The following is a 20,254-nucleotide window of genomic DNA, read 5'->3' on the forward strand; positions in this document are numbered from 1 at the left end:
AAAATTAACTTTTCAACATCCAGGCCTTCAGGGACAAAGCTTGAAGATTGGGGTGGTGTAGGCACCCGTCGTTCTGAGTGATCAGAAGCGGGTTCTTTCCCAAGGGAATGTGCCTGCGAATGGAGAGATCCTGAAGTACTGGATACCACAGTGAGGTGCTATCAGGATCATGCATCCCTTCTCCTGACGTAACTTCACGAGAGTCTTTGAGAGAAGTGGAGGGAATGCCCATGAGAGGGAGAACACATCTCTTGGCTGAGAGTGTTGGCTGCGAGTGAGAGAGCAAATGTTCTCTACTTTGAGGTGACGCAAAGAGGTCTATCCGAGGATGACCCCCCAACACTGGAATATTCAGTCCGCTACTGTGGGGTTGAGGGACCAGTCGTGCGGATGGAAAGCACGACTTAGGTTGTCCGCCAACACATTGTCCACTCCCGACAAATAGGTGGCCCTGAGGTACATCAAGTAGAAGAGGGCCTCCGCCCATGTCTGTGCAGCTTCCTGACACAGGTAAGAGCCCGTCCCTCCCTGTTTGTTGATGTACCACCTTACCTCCCGGTTGTCCGTCTTAATCAGGATGACCTGATTGGAAAGGCGATCCTGAAACACCCTGAGAGCATATCTGATTGCTCGCAGCTCCAGGAAATTGATTTGGTGTTTGGCTTCCTCTGGAGACCAAGTTCCTTGTGTTTGTAAATTGGCAACCGATGCTTCCAACCTCGGCTCCCCAGCCGAGGTTGGAAGCATCGGTGGTGAGAATTATTCGAGAGTCTGGAGCCTGGAACGGCAGGCCTTGGAGGAGATTGATCTGACTTTTCCACCAGGCTAGAGCCTGATGGAGTGAGTTGGTGATGTGGACAGTGGTCGATAGAGATTGGACGGACTGAGTCCATTGTGACCTTAGAGTCCACTGCATGACTCTCATGGCCAAGCAGGCCATTGGGGTAACCTGTACTGAGGACGCCATGTGTCCCAGTAGGATCAGGAAATGGCATGCAGTCATGCGGCGCTCAGACCGTAGCTGGTGTGCGAAAGAGATGAGTGAGAGCTCGCTGTCGAGGCATAAATGCCTTTGCCTGCAAGGTGTCCACATCTGCCCCTATGAATGATAAAGTTTGAGATGGGACTAAGCAGGATTTTGCGTAGTTGACGAGAAATCCTAGCGAAATCAGAGTGTGTAAAGTAGGACGTAGGGACGACAGAGCAGCTTGCTGAGTGGGAGCCCTGATCAACCAGATAGGGGTAGACGTGAACACCTTGAGTCCTGAGGAAGGCTGCTACTACTATGAGGCACTTGGTGAAGACTCGTGCAGATGCCAGGCCGAATGGGAGCACTCGGTATTGATAGTGCTTGCGGCCTACCAGAAATCTCAGGAACCTGCGATGAGATGGATTTATCGCAATGTGTGTGTACGCATTTTGGAGATCGAGAGAGCAGAGCCAGTCTCCTCTTTGCAGAAGAGGAAGGAGGGAACCCAAGGTTACCATCTTGAACTTTTCTCGGTGGAGGTACTTGTTGAGGGCACGTAGGTCCAAATTTGGATGAACGCCGCCTGATGTTTTGGGGATTAGAAAGTACCGGGAATAGAATCCTAGGCCTTGTTGGGAGCAGGGCACTGGTTCTATTGCTCTGGACTGGAGGAGGAGGGAGACCTCCTGCTCCAGAAGTAGTGAGTGGTCGGATGTTCTCCACGTCAGTAAAGGTGGGGAGTCCGGTGGAATGGAGAGAAAGTTCAGGCAATAACCTTAAGAGATTATGGCAAGGACCCACTGGTCTGAGGTGATTGTGCCATTTCAACAACAGGTGGCACACAATCGACCTCCCACTGGTATCTGAGGCAGTGGAAACTGGCTGCTGCTCTCTATGCAGGAGTTCAAAAGCCGGAAGCAGGGCCCGGCTGAGGAGTTGCTTGTGGCTTTTGTTTACGAGGTTGACTAGACTGGGCCTTTTAGAAAGGTCTCGTGGAACGAGTTCTAGACGGTGGTGGATAGGATTTCTTTGGACGGAAGAATGACGTTTTAGTATCCTGCCTGAATGGCTGTTTGGAGGAATACTCAGAGGGCATCAGAGAGAGCTGGCGAAGGGTCTCATAATGCTCCTTGAGTTCCGCCACTGTCCGCTGAATCTGTTCGCCAAACAGATTGTCTCCTATGCAGGGCAGATCAGATAATCTGTCTTGTACCTCAGGGCGCAAGTCAGAAGATTTAAGCCAGGCCCACCTTCTTGCCGAAATAGCAGTTGCAGACACCCTGGAAGCGGTGTCTAAGATATCATAAGAGGATCTTATTTCATGCTTCCCTGCCTCAAAAACCCTTGTGTACCAGGGTTTGAAGCTGTTCCTGGAATTGCTGTGGCAGGGACTCTGCAAAGTCCTGTATCTGCTTGAATAAGACCCTGTTGTACTGGGTCATATACAGCTGGGAAGAGGCGATCCGAGAGATGAGCTTTAATCCCTGGAAGACAGGCCGGCCAATGGCATCCAGGAATTTCTGTTCCTTACCTGGGGGAAAGGAAGAGTGGGGTTTTGATATTTTTGCCCTCTTTTGGGCAGATTCTACAACCACAGATTGGTGATCCAGCTGAGGGTTCTGTAATCCTGGGGCTGACTGGACCAAATAAGTGGTATCAGCTTTTCTGTTGCCTGGAGCAACAGAACCAGGGTGTTCCCAGTTCTTTTTGAGGAGATCCAAAAGAACCTGGTGAATAGAGATGGAGGTTATTTCCTTGGGAGCATCCAGGAATTGTAACAGCTCCATCATTTAATGTCTGTCATCTTGTTCAGTCTGCAATTGGAAGGGAACCAATTCAGACATTTCCTTCACAAAATTTATGAAGGACAGGTCCTCTGGAGGAGAACACTTCCTGCTTTCAGTAGGAAAAGGTGGCGATGGCAAGTCATCGGTGTCTTGAGAAGAATAGTCTGTCCAGGTGTCATAGGGATCAGCACCTGCCCCTCTAGGAACCTGAGGAGGAGGGGACGATGGTATTCCTGAAGGTCCCGGTCTAGGCTCCGAAGGCATCGAGGGAAGTACTGGAGGCACAGATGAAGGCATCGATGGATGGATCGGTGGCGCCGATGAGTGCATCGGCATCGATGGTTGAGGCATCAGCAGGACACCTGATGGCGGAATGCAGAACGGTGTTTCTCCTTCCAATAACAGAGTAAGCGGGGAAGGCAGCGGAGCCATCGGTGACCCAGGATCCATCTGTGGAAAAGCGGCTATAAGCGCTTCCATCTTCGAGAGCAGCGGTGCCAATGCTGCCGGAATGGGCTCGATGGTCTGTTCCGTGACCGGCACAGATTTCGGTGCCGGGGGACCTTGGAGTCTGTGCATCCCCTTATCGATGCCCTCTTGAACCATCCGGTCCAGTTCTTCACGGAGACCTGGAGCAAGCAGCCCCGGCTCCAGAAGGGAAGAAGGAGACAGAGGCATAGCTGGAGGGACCACCATTAAAGGCGGAGTCACGGCTCCCGATACCCATCTGGGCGAGGGTTGCCTCCGTGACCCGGTCGCAGAAAAAGTCTGTGCTTTTTCTGGACAGGGTTTCTTCAATGGCGGCTCGGACGATGGCGAGGTAGATGACTTTCCTTCCTTGATGGTCCGAGACTTCCGGTGTCAATGCCGATGTTTCTCTCTACGATCCCCTCGGTCCTGAGGGGGGTAAGAGGTAGCCCAAGGCCAAGAAGTCGACGCCGGGCGGTCACCGGCTGGTGACCAATACTGGTGCAAAGTGGACGGTGCCGGTTCAGACGACGTCGATGCAATAGACGGCGTCGGGGTTTGAGAACGGAAGAGAAGTTCCATTTTCTCCATTCTGGCCTTGCGACCTTTTGGTGTCATTAAGGCACATTTGGTGCAGGTCAAGACATCATGCTCGCACCCAAGACACATTACACGGACTTTATGAGGGTCTGTTATGGACATGGTGCGAGTACAGTTCGGGCACCGATGGAACCCCGACGCCGTGGCCTCTGAAAAAATTGAGCCGCGGTACGGTCCATGGCCAGTAGGCCGCGAGGGTCAAACTCAACGGGAATCGACCAAAAACGGACTTACCGGAGTACCACGGAGTCAAAAATTCGGAGGGACCCCTGTGGGGTATGAAAGTTGTTAGTAATTCCGTGAGGAAAATTCCTGTCAGGAATCGCTGTGGAGCTCCTTAACCCGCGTGGCTACTGCTGCGTGGAAAAAAGAAGACTGAAGGGGGACCCCTGCTGGCTGCAGATTTAGTGCCATGCCCAGTAGGTGCCAGTCAAAGTTCTAGAAACTTTGACAAAAGTGTTCCGTGATTGGGCTCCATCCTATGATGTCACCCATATGTGAGGACTACCATCCTGCTTGTCCTGTGAGAAAAATATGCACACAAAAACAGTAAGTTTGAGAGCAAATGACCTATACAAACAGAATGCAGTAAGACAAATGCCAGAACCAACAAGGAACAAACAGATCTAGTCCAGCTTTATACCAATACTGCCATGCAGAAGAGCCATGTCTGATTCTTGAGTCCAGTTTACAACCATCACCCCCATCCAGGAATCTCTGCCATCGTGCAACAGGGACTGTGTATATATACCGTATTTTCCGGTGTATAAGACGACTGGGCGTATAAGACGACCCCCCCTTTTTTATACATATTTTTAAGAAAAAAAATAATTTTACACTCAAACAGGAGCAACCCTATCTATGAAAAGGCAACACTACAAATACCGTATATCAGGCCCTAAAAACCAATATACCTTTTATTAGGAAAACAGAACTAGCAAGCAGCTATAGATCCCCACACATAAATAATTGTAAAACTATACTAATAAGCAGAATAAATGTTTCAAAACAGCTATGAACAGAATAACATCCAACAATTAAAAACTCATAAAAACTATTAAACATTCTCCAAACACCAATAAAATATTTCAAAAAAGCAGACACATCACATAATATTAAATAATTAAAATGGCAGTCAATCAAGAAAAATAAACTTAAAAAGCCACCTTTCCTTACCCCCTCCAGCAGCTCTCCTATTCCTCTTCCTCTTCCTTAGGGCCCATGTCTCTCACACACACACCATACCAGTCATGCCCCCATGACCAGTTTCTGTCTCTCACGCACCAATCATTTCCCAAACAGTCTTTGACACACACACCAGACACCTTCCTGAACAGTTTCTCTCATGCCATACACACACACAGGCTTCCCACTCCCGTGTTCTGCTTACCGTACATATACGGGCTTCTCACTCTCATAATCACTTTCTCTGTCTCTCACACACACACACACACACACACACACCAGTCTCTCTCTCATTTCCATGCTCACTCTCCACGTGCACAGGCTTCTCATTCCCTGAATCACATTCTTTCTCTCACATTCACACACAGCAGTCTCTTTCTCTCACACACACCGTCACCTTATCAACCAGTCTCTCTCTCTCATGCACGCGCACACACACACACACAGCCAGTCCTCCCGCTCCCATGCTCTCTCTCACATAATCAGGCTTCTTACTCCCATGCTTTCTCACATACCCAGATTTCTCACTTCCATGCTTTTTCTCTCTCTCACACTCACATACACATCAGTCATCTCTCTGAGCAGTCACTTTCATTGTCTCTCACACACATGAGCTCGCTGACCAGTTTCTCTCAATCACACACATGCTCTCAATCAAATGCATTCTCTCACTTACACACAGGCTGGCTGCTTCTCTCTCTCTCTCTCTCTCTCTCACTTACACACAGGCTGGCTGCTTCTCTCTCTCTCTCTCACTTACACACAGGCTGGCTGCTTCTCTCTCTCTCTCACTTACACACAGGCTGGCTGCTTCTCTCTCTCTCTCTCTCACTTACACACAGGCTGGCTGCTTCTCTCTCTCTCTCACTTACACACAGGCTGGCTGCTTCTCTCTCTCTCTCACTTACACACAGGCTGGCTGCTTCTCTCTCTCTCTCTCACTTACACACAGGCTGGCTGCTTCTCTCTCTCTCTCTCTCTCCCTTACACACAGGCTGGCTGCTTCTCTCTCTCTCTCTCTCTCACTTACACACAGGCTGGCTGCTTCTCTCTCTCTCTCTCCCTTACACACAGGCTGGCTGCTTCTCTCTCTCTCTCTCTCACTTACACACAGGCTGGCTGCTTCTCTCTCTCTCTCTCTCACTTACACACAGGCTGGCTGCTTCTCTCTCTCTCTCTCACTTACACACAGGCAGGGTGGCTGCTTCTCTCTCTCTCTCACTTCCACGCCCCCCCCAGCACAAATAGTAGCTGCAGCAGCTTCCTCCTCCAGCCCCCGCAGGCCAAGAAAGAAGAAACCCATCGGCCGCGGGAGGCTCACGCTGCTGTCTCCTTTCCCGATTACCAGCTCCTTCGACTGCTCAGGGGCTGCTGCTGCTGCGCCGCTGCTATTTTTTCACGCGGCACGGCTCTTTCTTCCCGCGCATCACTTCCTGTTCCGGTTCAAAGGGGGGGGGGGGGGGCGGGAAGAAGACAAGGCCAGCCGCGGATGCCACAGCTTTTTTTTTTTTTTGCACCGCTGCCGTTCCCGCTGGGCTTGAAAGTGCTTTTAGCCCAGCGGCAACGGCAGTGCGGTGCGCGGGAAGGAGAAAGCCGTGCCGCATGAAAAGATAGCAGCATCGGCCCCGAGCAGTCGAAGGAGCTGGTAATCGGGAAAGGAGAGAGCAGCATGAGCCTCCCGCGGCCGATGGGTTTCTTCTTTCTTGGCCTGCGGGGGCTGGAGGAGGAGGTGATGCAGCTACTATTTGTGCTCGGGGGTGGGGGTGGAAGTGAGAGAGAGAGAGAGAGAGAAGCAGCCTGCCTGTGTGTAAGTGCGAGAATGCATTTGATTGAGAGCATGTGTGTGTGATTGAGAGAAACTGGTCAGAGAGCAGGTGTGCCCGGCGTATAAGACGACCCCCGACTTTTGAGAAGATTTTCTTGGGTTAAAAAGTCGTCTTATACGCCGGAAAATACGGTACCAGGTTTTGGAGGGATCCTAGGACTCGATGACTAAGTTATACAGCACTCGGAGACACCTCAAGTGGTGAATGGAGAATCATGGCATTGTAGGCCCCCCCCCACCCCCCAGAAGTAAATGCTAATTGAACTGGAGGGGTAGGGAAGAAAACACTTCCCACAACCCTCAAAACCAAAATAAGGTATGAATACATGTTAACAGAATAAAGTGTAAGCATGTGTATGAAAGCATGCACAAATAAAACATCCACTTAAAATTACATAAGCCATTGCTTATTGCTCTTTGAGAAATGTGCACAAAACTGTAAGAGCATGTACATGTAATTATAAGACAGCACATAAATATGTACAGCATAAGCAAACATGCTGCCAACTTGCAAATAAAGGGTTAAAATAATTTTCTGAAAAGATGCAGAACAGAAATGTGAACAAAAATGCCAGAGTTTTTCACCCCATCCTAAGGCTCATGGTCAATAACATGCATCGCATGCAAACCAGGATTCTTAGCAACTTCTGAAACAGGCTGCTAGAATAGTTTTAGAGACAGATTAAGGGGTGAGAAATGCCCAGGACAAGCTGAGAGAAAAACAGCTGCATTATGGGAGGACTCTCACCATTTCATCAGGAACATGAGCTCCCCGCTAGAATCAGTGGCACCAATAATCCGCTCAGGCTCTAAACCCCTGGCAAATCCACGTGGTTTCTCTGCCTACAAAGACAAGAGATGCAGAGTCAGTCTGGAAAATGTACATGTGCTGTGTTTTACTGTATTTTTCAGGGCCAGAGCACATCTCAAGAGCTTCCGCTTACCATGATTCCCAACATGGGGTGAGAAAGGGAAGAGAATAGTTGTGCGTTATGTATTGCATATGAACATGACTGTGTACGTACCAATTGTAATCCACATTGAACATATCTAATATTGTGGAATAAAAAATAAAAATAAAGAGAAGCCCAACTCCCTGTTTACTGTAGCTGACCTATAAAAGGGAGTGAATTGCCAAAATATACTCTAGACAGAGAGAGGACATTAAGAGGGAAGAGATTAAGGCACTGAAGTATACTGTGTATCCATAAAGTCTAGAGGATGTGAATGAAGACTAGAGGCATTGGGGTGGCTTGAGGGAATGTTGGCTACTACCTGGAGATGAATATCCTTATTCAATAATGCGACTCCAACATTGTTCTATGCTTCAACGGCAAGAAGAAATGTGGAAAAAAGGATTTGCAACCACATAAAAGCAGGGGAGTAGCTTGCTTGTTACGGCGGTTACTACCCCAAACCAAAAAAATACCTGATACTTCACTTTCAAGCAACAGCAGGGGAGGAAATTTTTGACAATTCACACATATCCAGCATAGCCCTCTGCTTCAACGGCAGGGGAGGAAATTTTGTCAATTCACGCATATCCAGCATAGCCCTCTGCTTCAACGGCAGGGGAGCAAGTCTGATTTCACTTTCAAAGCAAAGCCAGCATAGCCCTTTGCTTCAACGACAGAGGAGGAAATTTTGTCAATTCACACATATCCAGCATAGCCCTCTGCTTCAATGGCAGGGGAGCAAGACTGATACTTCACTTTCAATGCATAGCCAGCATGGCTCTCTGCTTCAACGGCAGGGGGGAATGAAGAAAGGTGGATCTATATTCAGGCAACAATCAACAAGTACTGAATTACATAGTCTGAATAAATAGATAAGCATGGGTATAGCTTGCTTATTGCGGTGGTTAATACCCCTAACTAAATTAAGCTATTTCACTTAGATGCAGGTCCAACACTGCTCTCTACATTACTGGCGGGGGTGGAAGGGAAATAGAATTAAAAAAAGGTTACTAAGAGCCAAGAGAAACAGATAAGTATGTGAAAGAAAAAAAAGTACGAAAGCTTGCTGGGCAGACTGGATGGGCCGTTTGGTCTTCTTCTGCCATCATTTCTATGTTTCCTATGTTTCTATGTAAGTAAACACCTACAGATTACCCCACTCTGACCCAACCACCCTTATCTGCCTGTTTCCCATTGGATTCTGGACACAAAGGAACATAAGATCATTTAGCCAAGGTTTGAGTGGCAGAGCTAAGTCTTTAATTCATGGCCCCAAATTGCTGGCTACTAAATCCTTCCTCCTTCCTTTTCGATTTAGGTCCTAACATGCAATATCTAGAACAGTGTACTCAACCTTTTTTCGGCCTGGACACACCTGACAGATGGTTCTCACATGCATTACACACTGAACATATGACCGTCATGGAGCTATATGTAAACATACACTCTGCATCCACGGGAACCCCCTTGACCCCTAACTTTGGATGCAGAGCAGATCTAGGGCCATACAAAACATCACAACTTGCCATACAAAAAAGATATTCTGGTTCTGATGACATCTCAGTAAAAGCAAAACAAACTTTCTTTACTACCAGGCACAATAGCCTTCCTTATGAAAAGACAGTAATTTACCACTGATGCACATCCTATTGAGAAAACACAACAAATAAGTTTGATACAATTGCCTACATGCTAGTAAAATACCTCACCTCGGTCACACACAAGGAACTGACCTTCACCAAGTACAGAAAGACTACACATTATAAATATGGAGACAAACTGGAATGGCAAACCAAAAAAAGCCACTCTGCATGCAGTGCAAACCTGGAGAAATGGAAAGAGAAATAGCACCTAACACAGTCCAGGATCTGCAATAATGCACAGAAACTAATCTGAACAAAGTTACACCTGCATCATGGAACACATAACAACCCTATCTATGAAAAGGCAACACAAACAAATATTAAATCAGGTCCTAAACACTAATATACCTCCTATTAGGAAAACAGAACAAGCCAAGCTGCTATAGATCCCCACACAGAAATAATTGTAAAACTATATTAATAAATGTTTCAAAACAGCTGATGAACAGAATAACATCAAACAATTAAAACTCATCAAAATTATTAAAACTGTCTAAATATCAATTAAATATTTCAAAACAGCAGACACATCACATAATACTCAATTAAAATGTCAGAAATCAAGAAAAATAAACTTAAAATGCCACCTATACTTACCCTCTTCAGCAACTCTCCTACTCTTTTCCCTTGAAAGCACATACCAGGAGCAGCAGCGGCTGCTGAAGCTCTGTCCTCACCTTTAGGGCCCACAAGTCATACACACACACACACACATTAAACCCTACGACCAGTCTCGGTCTCACACACACCCCAGTCACCTCCCTGTCCTATCTCTCTCTCACACACACCCGTCACCTCCCTGCCCAGTCTGTCTCTCACACACCCGTCACCTCCCTGCCCAGTCTGTCTCTCACACACACCCCAGTCACCTCCCTGCCCAGACTGTCTCTCACACACACCCCCATCACCTCCCTGCCCAGTCTGTCTCTCACACACACTTTGCTTAGAGCCCCAATGCTGTGTTCCCCTTTAATTTTGCAGTGGCAGATTTCCCAGTGCTGCCCCTGCCTTCTCAGCTGCACTGAAGCAGCAAACATTTATTTTAGGCTCCCGCGGCCCCCCATCTGCCTGCTTTTACGGCCGCTGGGTGCTCCAATTGCCCCATCTGAAATCAGCATGGCTGAGTGCCACTTTTACTTTAATTGCGGTTCTGCCGTGCTCACTGTTGCATGGGGGGGAATCCCGGAGCAACCGGCCTCTTCATGCTTGTGACACACTGCCGTTTTGGGGAATCCCTACTGTTGCGATTCCGGGCCGCCCCCGGAATCGCCACTCACCGGCTCGCGGGTTGACGCGGATCCCGCGCTCCCCAGGGCCCCGGGGACGCCGCCGACCGCAGGCCCGGCATTCCCCCAGCTCGCCCGGGCCTACAGCCGCTTCTGCTGCCGTTCCCCTGCCTCGCCGGAGCAGCCGGCGCCTCGCGGCGCTAAGCCCCGCCCCCTAGACGCACGCGCGCGTCTCTTTTGATTATTTAAAGGGGCCAGCGCGGGAAAGCCTTGGGGACGCCCCTGATGTCAGATGCCTCCAGGGTACTTAAACCCTGCAGCCAGGCCTAATCGTCGCCTTGCAACGAGGTTCCCAGGCTTGCTCCTGTCTCCAGTTGCTGCGTTCCTGCTGTCTCGGCTTCCACTTGGTTCCTGACTCGGATTGGCATACGTTTCCTCTTGGCTTCTGACCCCGGACTGGTAATTGGATTTCTTCTGGCTTCTGACCTTGGACCGGCTTCCGTTGACCCCCTGGCTTCTGACCTCGGACCGGCTTCCGTTGACCCCCTGGCTTCCGACCCCAGACCGGCTTACGTGGATTCTCTGGCTTCTGACCTCGGACTGGCTGACGGTGATCCATCGGTTCCTGACTCCGGATTGGCGAGCAAAGACCCTTCGACACTCAACCTTGGACTGCAGCGGACCAGGCCCCCGTGGGCCCTCCTAAGCCCCAGCGGCCGGGTTCCTACGGGCTCCTCCTGGGGGGACTCCGGCTTCCAGGGTGAATCTCCTAAGTCCCAGCGGCCGAACTCCTACGAGCTCCTCTCGGGGGAGGATCGGCTTCCAGGGCGAAGGTTCTCTCAGCACAGTGCCAGCGCCTTCATCACCGCCTTCCTCGCCAGAGCTCTTGGTCGCATAGAGCTCCCAGGATTCCACCTTCGACCAGCCGCTAGTCTGTCAACTCCGCCTCCCGGTCGGGGTCGCTGCTACAAACATCTACAGCAGCTCCTCTTCCGGCTCCGATCGGCCCAAGGGTCCACGAATCCAACAGATTGCAAGGCCATGGACCCGGCGGACCTTGCCGGCCTAAAAGCCATTCCGGGTATTGCCCAGAAGCTGCAGCAACAGCAATCCTGCCTGGATACCTTGATGTCTGCCGTCCAACGCCTGACGGACCGGGTAGGAGGGACTTCTGCAGCTCACTCCGCAGCTTCCACGTCTCAGATCCACTCAAATTCCCCTGTTCCGGTACAGATGCCAGCACCTCCTAGGTACTCTGGGAATCCGAAGACCTGTCGGGGATTCCTTAATCACTGTTACATTCGTTTTGACCTCCTGCCAGCACAGTTCACCACAGACCGAGCAAAGACGACATACATTATTTCTCTGCTGGATGGGAAACCTTTGACTTGGGCTTCCTCCCTTTGGGAGCGCCAAGATTCCCGTTTAAATAACCTCGTGCAATTTGTCAAGGCTTTCCGCAGGATATTTGACGAACCATCCCGGGCCTCCACAGCTGCCTCAGAGATCCTTCAACTGAAGCAAGGAAATCGCCCCCTTGAAGAATTTGCAATGGAATTCCAAACCCTGGCCAGCGAACTGGGTTGGGGCGAGGACAGCTTGCATGGGATCTTCCTGGAGGGTCTGTCTTCTCGGCTCCAGGATGAACTAGCGGCCCGAGATCTTCCGGACGACTTGCAGGAACTTATTGAATTGGCCGGGCGCGTGGACCGGCGTATCCAGCGCCGGTTCCGAGAGCGAAGGCCCGCCCAGGGGCTCTCCGTCCGTCGGACCACTCCGCCTCGAGCTCGGCCTTCACCACCTGCAGCCACAACTCCATCTACAGAGGAACCTATGCAGTTGGGCCGCGGCCCTCTATCTTCCGAGGAGCGCAGACGCCGCCGTACCTTAGGACTGTGTCTTTACTGCGGGGCCCAGGGGCATTTTCTGGCCCGTTGTACCGAACGGCCGGGAAACGCCCGAACCTAGAGCTCAGCGGGGAGTTGACTCTAGGCAACATTTCTCCCAGCTCCCCATGCACCGTTCCTGTACGACTTTGCCTTCCAGAGGGAGGCTTCGACACCCTAGCCCTAATCGACTCTGGATCCGGGGGGAATTTCGTCCTCCAGGAGCTGGTACAGCAGCTACAGCTCGAGGTCCGTCCGCAGGAACCGCCTGTGCGGGTTTCTTCCATTCAAGGGAACCCCCTTCCTGGGTTAATATCCACTCGCACCAGTCCTCTGAAGCTCCAGGTTGGAGCCCTCCACCAGGAGGAAATCTCGTTTCTTATTCTCGAAAAATCCATCCACCCAGTCATCCTGGGTCTACCCTGGCTTAGGGAACACTCCCCGGTGATTGATTGGAGGTCCCTTCAGATCGTCTCCTGGAGTCCGGCGTGCCGCCGTCATTGCCTTCCCGCACGCCCACTACAACCCGTCTCACTCTGCACAGCCCCGTTAACGGTTCCTCCCCAGTACCATGCATTCCAGGATGTCTTCTCCAAAGAAAAGGCAGAGTTGCTCCCGGAGCATCGACCATTTGATTGCGCAATTAATTTACTTCCAGGAACTACACCGCCCCGTGGGAGAGTTTACCCTTTGTCTCTGCCAGAGACCCAAGCCATATCAGCCTATATAAAGGAGAACTTGGATCGGGGTTTCATCAGGCCATCGAAATCCCCGGCCGGAGCCGGGTTTTTCTTCGTGGGAAAGAAGGATGGGTCTCTTCGCCCCTGTATAGATTATCGGGGCTTGAACCAGATCACTCGCAGGGATCGTTATCCGTTGCCTCTGATTCCGGAGTTGCTGGACCGCCTCCAAGGCGCTCGCGTCTTCACTAAATTGGACCTCCGAGGCGCCTATAACCTCGTCCGCATACGCCCTGGGGACGAGTGGAAGACCGCTTTTAATACCAGGGACGGCCATTATGAATACCTGGTCATGCCTTTTGGCCTCTGCAACGCCCCCGCGGTATTCCAAAACCTGATGAACGAGGTGCTCCGTGACTTCTTATACACTTCCGTCATCGTATATTTAGACGATGTACTGATATATTCTCAGGACCTCGAGGCACATCGGCAACATGTGCGCCAAGTTCTACTGAAACTAAGGGAGAATCGTTTATACGCCAAACTAGAAAAGTGCCAATTCGAACAGGAGTCTCTGCCATTCTTGGGGTATATTGTCTCCTCCACTGGCTTCCGTATGGACCCCGACAAAGTGAGCGCCATCAGGACCTGGCCACAGCCGTCGGGGGTGAAAGCACTCCAACGATTCTTAGGATTCGCTAATTTCTACCGACAGTTCATCCCGCATTACTCCAGTCTGGTAGCCCCCCTGACGGCCCTTACACGAAAGGGCGCGGATGCGCGAAACTGGTCCCCCGCTGCTACACAGGCCTTCCAGGATCTCAAGGACGCCTTCTTACAGGACACCTGTCTCCGTCATCCAGATCCTCAGCGTCAGTTTATCGTGGAGGTGGATGCCTCTGACGTCGCGGTAGGGGCGGTGCTGCTCCAAACCTCCCCAGCAGGCAAAACCTGGCCTTGCTCATACTTCTCCCGTAAGTTCTCACCGGCAGAGAGGAACTACGGGATTGGGGACAAAGAATTACTGGCCATAAAGTTGGCCTTTGAGGAGTGGCGCCAGTGGTTGGAGGGAGCTCAACATCCGGTTCTGGTGTACACCGACCACAAGAATTTACAGTATTTGTCACATGCACAGAGGCTCAACCCTCGGCAGGCCCGGTGGTCTCTCTTTTTTAGTCGGTTCGACTTCTCGCTTCGCTACCGACCCGCAGCCAAGAATGTTCGGGCGGATGCTCTCTCCCGCACTACCGAGGTTGAAGATGGGAGGAAACTCCTCAATACATTCTAGATCCAGCTAAAGTGCTACTGGCGGCCACGGAGCTGGGTCCCGAAGGGAGACGGTGGTTCCGGCTCGTTCCCGGAGAAGAGTCCTGGCATGGGCACACGACTCCCTGACGGCGGGCCACCCCGGAGTTACCCGAACCCTTGACTTGCTCACCGAGTTCTACTGGTGGCCAAGAGTGAGGGAGGATGTTCGGCTCTATGTCCAGTCCTGCCCCACATGCACTCAACAAAAGCCACTTCCGGGCCGCCCCTGGGGCCTGCTCCAGCCACTCCCTATTCCCACGGAACCGTGGTCCCACTTATCCACAGATTTTGTGGTGGACTTGCCGCTCTCTGAGGGGAAAACCGTGATTTGGGTCACCGTTGATCGGTTTTCGAAGATGGCTCACTTCGTCCCGCTTCCCAAGCTACCTACGGCCCCTGAGTTGGCTGATCTATTTGTTCAACATATTTTCCGATTGCATGGCCTACCGTCGCATATCGCCTCAGATCGAGGCCCGCAATTCACAGCCAAGTACTGGAGGGCGTTATGCAGGAAATTCGGGGTACAACTGGATTTTACCACGGCATTCCACCCCCAGGGTAACGGACAGGTGGAACGAACTAACCGCTCCCTGAAGACATTTCTCAGGGCCTTTGTAGATGAGCTTCAAGACAACTGGGCCTCTCTCATCCCCTGGGCGGAATTCTCCTATAATCGCCACAAGCACTCCGCTACACTACAGCCTCCCTTCCAGCTAGTTTATGGGAGGGTGCCTAGACCTCCGTTGCCATTACCAGTGCAGGTTACCTCCCCGGCGGCACAACTAACAGCCAGTCAGCTCCAACGCCTCTGGCTTACTACTCAGGAAAAACTTCGCAGGACGGCCACCCGCTTTAAGGCTTATGCAGATAGGGCTCGACGGCCCGCTCCGGTCTTCCTACCCGGGACGAGGGTATGGCTAAGCACTAAACACATCCAATTGCGGACTCCGTCCATGAGACTAGCGCCGCGTTACATCGGACCTTTCCCGGTGGCCGAACGCATTGGGGCTGTATCCTACAGACTGCGCCTGCCATCCACGCTCAAGATCCATGACGTCTTCCATGTGTCCCTCCTCAAGCCACTGGTGCTCTCCCGATTCCGGCCGTCTCCGCCAGAACCCTCCGAAGTTTCCTCAGATCCGGATACCACCTACACGGTACAGGAGGTGCTGGATGTCCGGTTTCATCGTCGTCGGTGGGAATACCTCCTGTCCTGGGAGGGTTATGGCCCTGAAGAGAACTCGTGGGAACCCTCTACCCACATACTCGACAAAGCGCTCCTTCGTCAGTTTCATTCGGCCCATCCGGATAAGCCACGGCCTCCCGGGAGGGGGCGTAGGAGGGGGGGTACTGTTGCGATTCCGGGCCGCCCCCGGAATCGCCACTCACCGGCTCGCGGGTTGACGCGGATCCCGCGCTCCCCAGGGCCCCGGGGACGCCGCCGACCGCAGGCCCGGCATTCCCCCAGCTCGCCCGGGCCTACAGCCGCTTCTGCTGCCGTTCCCCTGCCTCGCCGGAGCAGCCGGCGCCTCGCGGCGCTAAGCCCCGCCCCCTAGACGCACGCGCGCGTCTCTTTTGATTATTTAAAGGGGCCAGCGCGGGAAAGCCTTGGGGACGCCCCTGATGATGTCAGATGCCTCCAGGGTACTTAAACCCTGCAGCCAGGCCTAATCGTCGCCTTGCAACGAGGTTCCCAGGCTTGCTCCTGTCTCCAGTTGCTGCGTTCCTGCTGTCTCGGCTTCCACTTGGTTCCTGACTCAGATTGGCATACGTTTCCTCTTGGCTTCTGACCCCGGACTGGTAATTGGATTTCTTCTGGCTTCTGACCTTGGACCGGCTTCCGTTGACCCCCTGGCTTCTGACCTCGGACCGGCTTCCGTTGACCCCCTGGCTTCCGACCCCAGACCGGCTTACGTGGATTCTCTGGCTTCTGACCTCGGACTGGCTGACGGTGATCCATCGGTTCCTGACTCCGGATTGGCGAGCAAAGACCCTTCGACACTCAACCTTGGACTGCAGCGGACCAGGCCCCCATGGGCCCTCCTAAGCCCCAGCGGCCGGGTTCCTACGGGCTCCTCCTGGGGGGACTCCGGCTTCCAGGGTGAATCTCCTAAGTCCCAGCGGCCGAACTCCTACGAGCTCCTCTCGGGGGAGGATCGGCTTCCAGGGCGAAGGTTCTCTCAGCACAGTGCCAGCGCCTTCATCACCGCCTTCCTCGCCAGAGCTCTTGGTCGCATAGAGCTCCCAGGATTCCACCTTCGACCAGCCGCTAGTCTGTCAACTCCGCCTCCCGGTCGGGGTCGCTGCTACAAACATCTACAGCAGCTCCTCTTCCGGCTCCGATCGGCCCAAGGGTCCACGAATCCAACACCTACTCTATCACTGTTCCTGGCACGGCTGGCCTCTTTTCTTTGTGGCTCGCCGCTGTGTTTAATTTCAGCACTTCCAGCCTGTGGCGGCCACAGGGTCGGGCTTCTTCGCCGCCATGGGTCTGAACACTGCCACTCCTCCCAGCCCCCCCATAAACCACCCCACCCCTGGGCTAAGAGATGCCCCCCTTCTTCCTGCCCCACCGGCCAATCAGAGGCTTCCTCCTCCCACTGGCAGGAAGGGAGGAGGCTTCCGATTGGTCTGCGGGGGCAGGAAGAATGGAGGAGGCTTCCAATTGGCCCATGGGGGCGGGAAGAGGGGGGGAGGTTTCCCATTGGCCCACGGGGGCAGCAAAAAGGTAAAGGGAAGTATAACTGGGGCTGTGGGACACTGGGAGCACACACTGGTGTGTTGCGACACACCGGTTGAGAATCGCTGATCTAGAACACTACAAATCAGAACTTTTGTATACATAGAAGAAAAATTCAACAAGTCACATATTTAAAATAAAAATGAGAAAAGAAAGCAAATCCTATGGTTAGAGAATAATCCTAGATGTTAAGAAAAATTTTCCATATTTTTCAAAATTCATATGCTTGCTCCCTAATTCTAAAAGATTCTACAGGTGATGTGTCTTCATTATGACTTCAGATTTCTAAGTCTCCCCCCTCCTTTTTTTTTTATTTTATCATTGCTCTGATTAACTACATCTTCCATCTAGAATACTGTTCATTCAACCCCAAATTGCAATGAGGGTATCTGCATTCCTAAAATCTGATCGCCACCAAAACATGAGCCAGTATTTTCCCTTCATTACATAACCACATATCTTCTCACACCCACTTTATTCATTTTTGAAGTTGTCTAATATATTCTGAATGTTTTCTGTAGTATCAAAGATTTAAATCCACCAGTGTGACTATTAGATTTTATTAGCATAGTTTCCTATGGAGAAATCGGCCTTATAAAATCATCAATTGCCCCTGCCCCCCCAAATCTCTCCTTGGTGCAGCTTCTCTTGGCCCAGGTTGCTCGCAGATGTTGAAATTTAGGTGCCTAGGCACCCTGGATTTTTCTATCACAGTGTATAGTTATAAAGACCTAAAAACATTGCTGTTCCGCAAATTCTACACTGACCTTCATACTTCTGAACATCCTAACTCCCAATCGAGCTTTCATCCAAAAACCTCAAAATAACTTCTCTCCAACCAGAACAAACCTCTCCCACTTAATGATACTTTCTGACTTGAAATGTTTAACCTCTGTTTAATATGCACATTGTTATACTTTTGCACAATTGTTAAGAGTTACAATTTAAATTTTGTAAACCGTTATGATGGCTTTACCGAATGACGGTATATAAAACTCAACAAATAAATAAATATAGTATTTACTTTGTCTGAGAGGACAATATTAAGCGTTTCCCATCTTTCTGTGTAACATTTAAGTAGTGGTCATGCTAAAAGATGATGGTCTGATGAGTATCATAAAATAGATTTCACAGAGGGTGGTGGATGCATGGAACAGCCTCCCACGGGCAGTGGAGGAGGCAAAAACAGGAACAGAATGCAAGACTCTTGGAGAGACACATAGGGTCCTTAGTTGAGCGGAAATAACGTTAAAAGGAAAGACCAAGTAGGGCAGTGGTATTCACTTCCAGTCCTGGAGGACTACAAAAGGTTGAGGGGCGGATTTTAAGAGCCCTGCTCGCCTAAATCCGGGCGGATTTAGGCGAGCAGGGCCCTGCGCGCCGGTGCGCCTATTTTACATAGGCCTACTGGCGCGTGCAGAGCCCCGGGACTCGCGTAGGTCCCGGGGTTTTCAGAGGGGGCGTGCCCGATCCGCACAGCGTTTTCGGGGCGTGTCGGGAGCGGGCCCGGGGGCGTGGCCGCGCCCTCCGGACCCGCCCCCAGGTCGCGTCCCGGCGCGCTAGCGGCCCGCTGGCGCGCAGGGATTTACGTCTCCCTCCGGGAGGCGTAAATCCCCCGACAAAGGTAAGGGGGGGTTTAGACAGGGCCGGGCGGATGGGTTAGGTAGGGGAAGGGAGGGGAAGGTGAGGGGAGGGCAAAAGAAAGTTCCCTCCGAGGCCGCTCCGATTTCGGAGCGGCCTCGGAGGGAACGGAGGTAGGCTGCGCGGCTCGGCGCGCGCCGGCTATACGGAATCGATAGCCTTGCGCGCGCCGATCCCAGATTTTAGCGGCTACGCGCGTATCTAATAAAATCCCGCGTACTTTTGTTTGCGCCTGGAGCGCCAACAAAAGTACACGAACGCGCCGTTTTTGTAAATGTACCCCTGAGGTTTTAGGATACTCTTAATGAATATGCATGAGACATTTGCTTGCAACTATTGTATGCATATCATTAGGGGTATCCTGAAGACCTGACCATCTTCAGGGTCCCTTCAGGACTGGAAGTGAATGCCACTGTAGTAGGGGGGTTTAGTCTTTGTACCAGAAAGGGATAATAAGCAGAGGAGATGGGTCTGCTGGGTTTTATATGCCAATATCAGACATTATTACAGGCTCCAAATTTAATTTCTAGATCTCAGATAAATCTGTAGGAATTCTAACTCACTCTTTAAAATAAATTTCATAGCATACAATAGATATGGGTAGAATGTACTGAGTAACCATTGTTTCAGTGTTTGTAATAAACAATTATCAACTGTCAAAACTTGCAGAATTGCAGGTGAAGGGTTAGTTGAATATTTTAAATCTAAATGTTTTTTCTTTTTAGCAAGAGACAAAGCAAAATTGCTTACCTTGTAATAGGTGTTATCCCAGGACAGCAGGATGTAGTCCTCACATATGGGTGACGACATTGATGGAGCCCTATTGCGGAAAACTTTCTGTCAAAGTTTCTAGAAACTTTTGACTGGCACACTGAGCATGCCATGATTCCTCGAGCCACAGGGGTCTCTCTTCAGTCTCGTATGTAGCAATAAGCTTTAGCAAAAAATAAAATAATAAAACGTATTGGACCCAACTCCGAGGGTGGTGGGTGGGTTTCGTGAGGACAACATCCTGCTGTCCTGGGATAACACCTATTGCAAGGTAAGCAATTTGCTTTATCCCAGGACAAGCAGGATGCTAGTCCTGACATATGGGTGATTAGCAAGCTAGAGGCTGAGTCATTTTGTAGTGAAGCAACAGTGAAGTATTGTTGTTGAAAATGAGGCAGCCAAAGATCACAGCAGATTGGATGTAGAAGGAGTTGGGATTAAACTGGAAACAAGTTCTTTCAGACAGATTGTCCGTAAGCTGAATCTTGTCATCCTTGTTTGTCCAAACAGTAATGAGCTGCAAAGGTGTGAAGAGAACTCCATGTTGCTGCTTTACATATGTCAAGAA

The 20,254-nt window shown here is 51.1% G+C and overlaps 1 protein-coding gene across 1 annotated transcript in view; it reads right to left on the minus strand.

Moving 5' to 3' along the window:
* Nucleotides 1-20,254, minus strand: part of CBX1 (chromobox 1) — a 92,248-nt gene that overhangs the window by 2,669 nt on the left and 69,325 nt on the right. Inside the window, exon 4 of the mRNA XM_029573710.1 lies at nt 7,584-7,678. Coding sequence (XP_029429570.1) covers nt 7,584-7,678 — 95 coding nt within the window. The remainder of the gene's footprint in view (nt 1-7,583; nt 7,679-20,254) is intronic.

Source organism: Rhinatrema bivittatum, chromosome 12 (genome assembly GCF_901001135.1).
Source record: "Rhinatrema bivittatum chromosome 12, aRhiBiv1.1, whole genome shotgun sequence".
Classification (NCBI taxonomy): Eukaryota; Metazoa; Chordata; class Amphibia; order Gymnophiona; family Rhinatrematidae; genus Rhinatrema; species Rhinatrema bivittatum.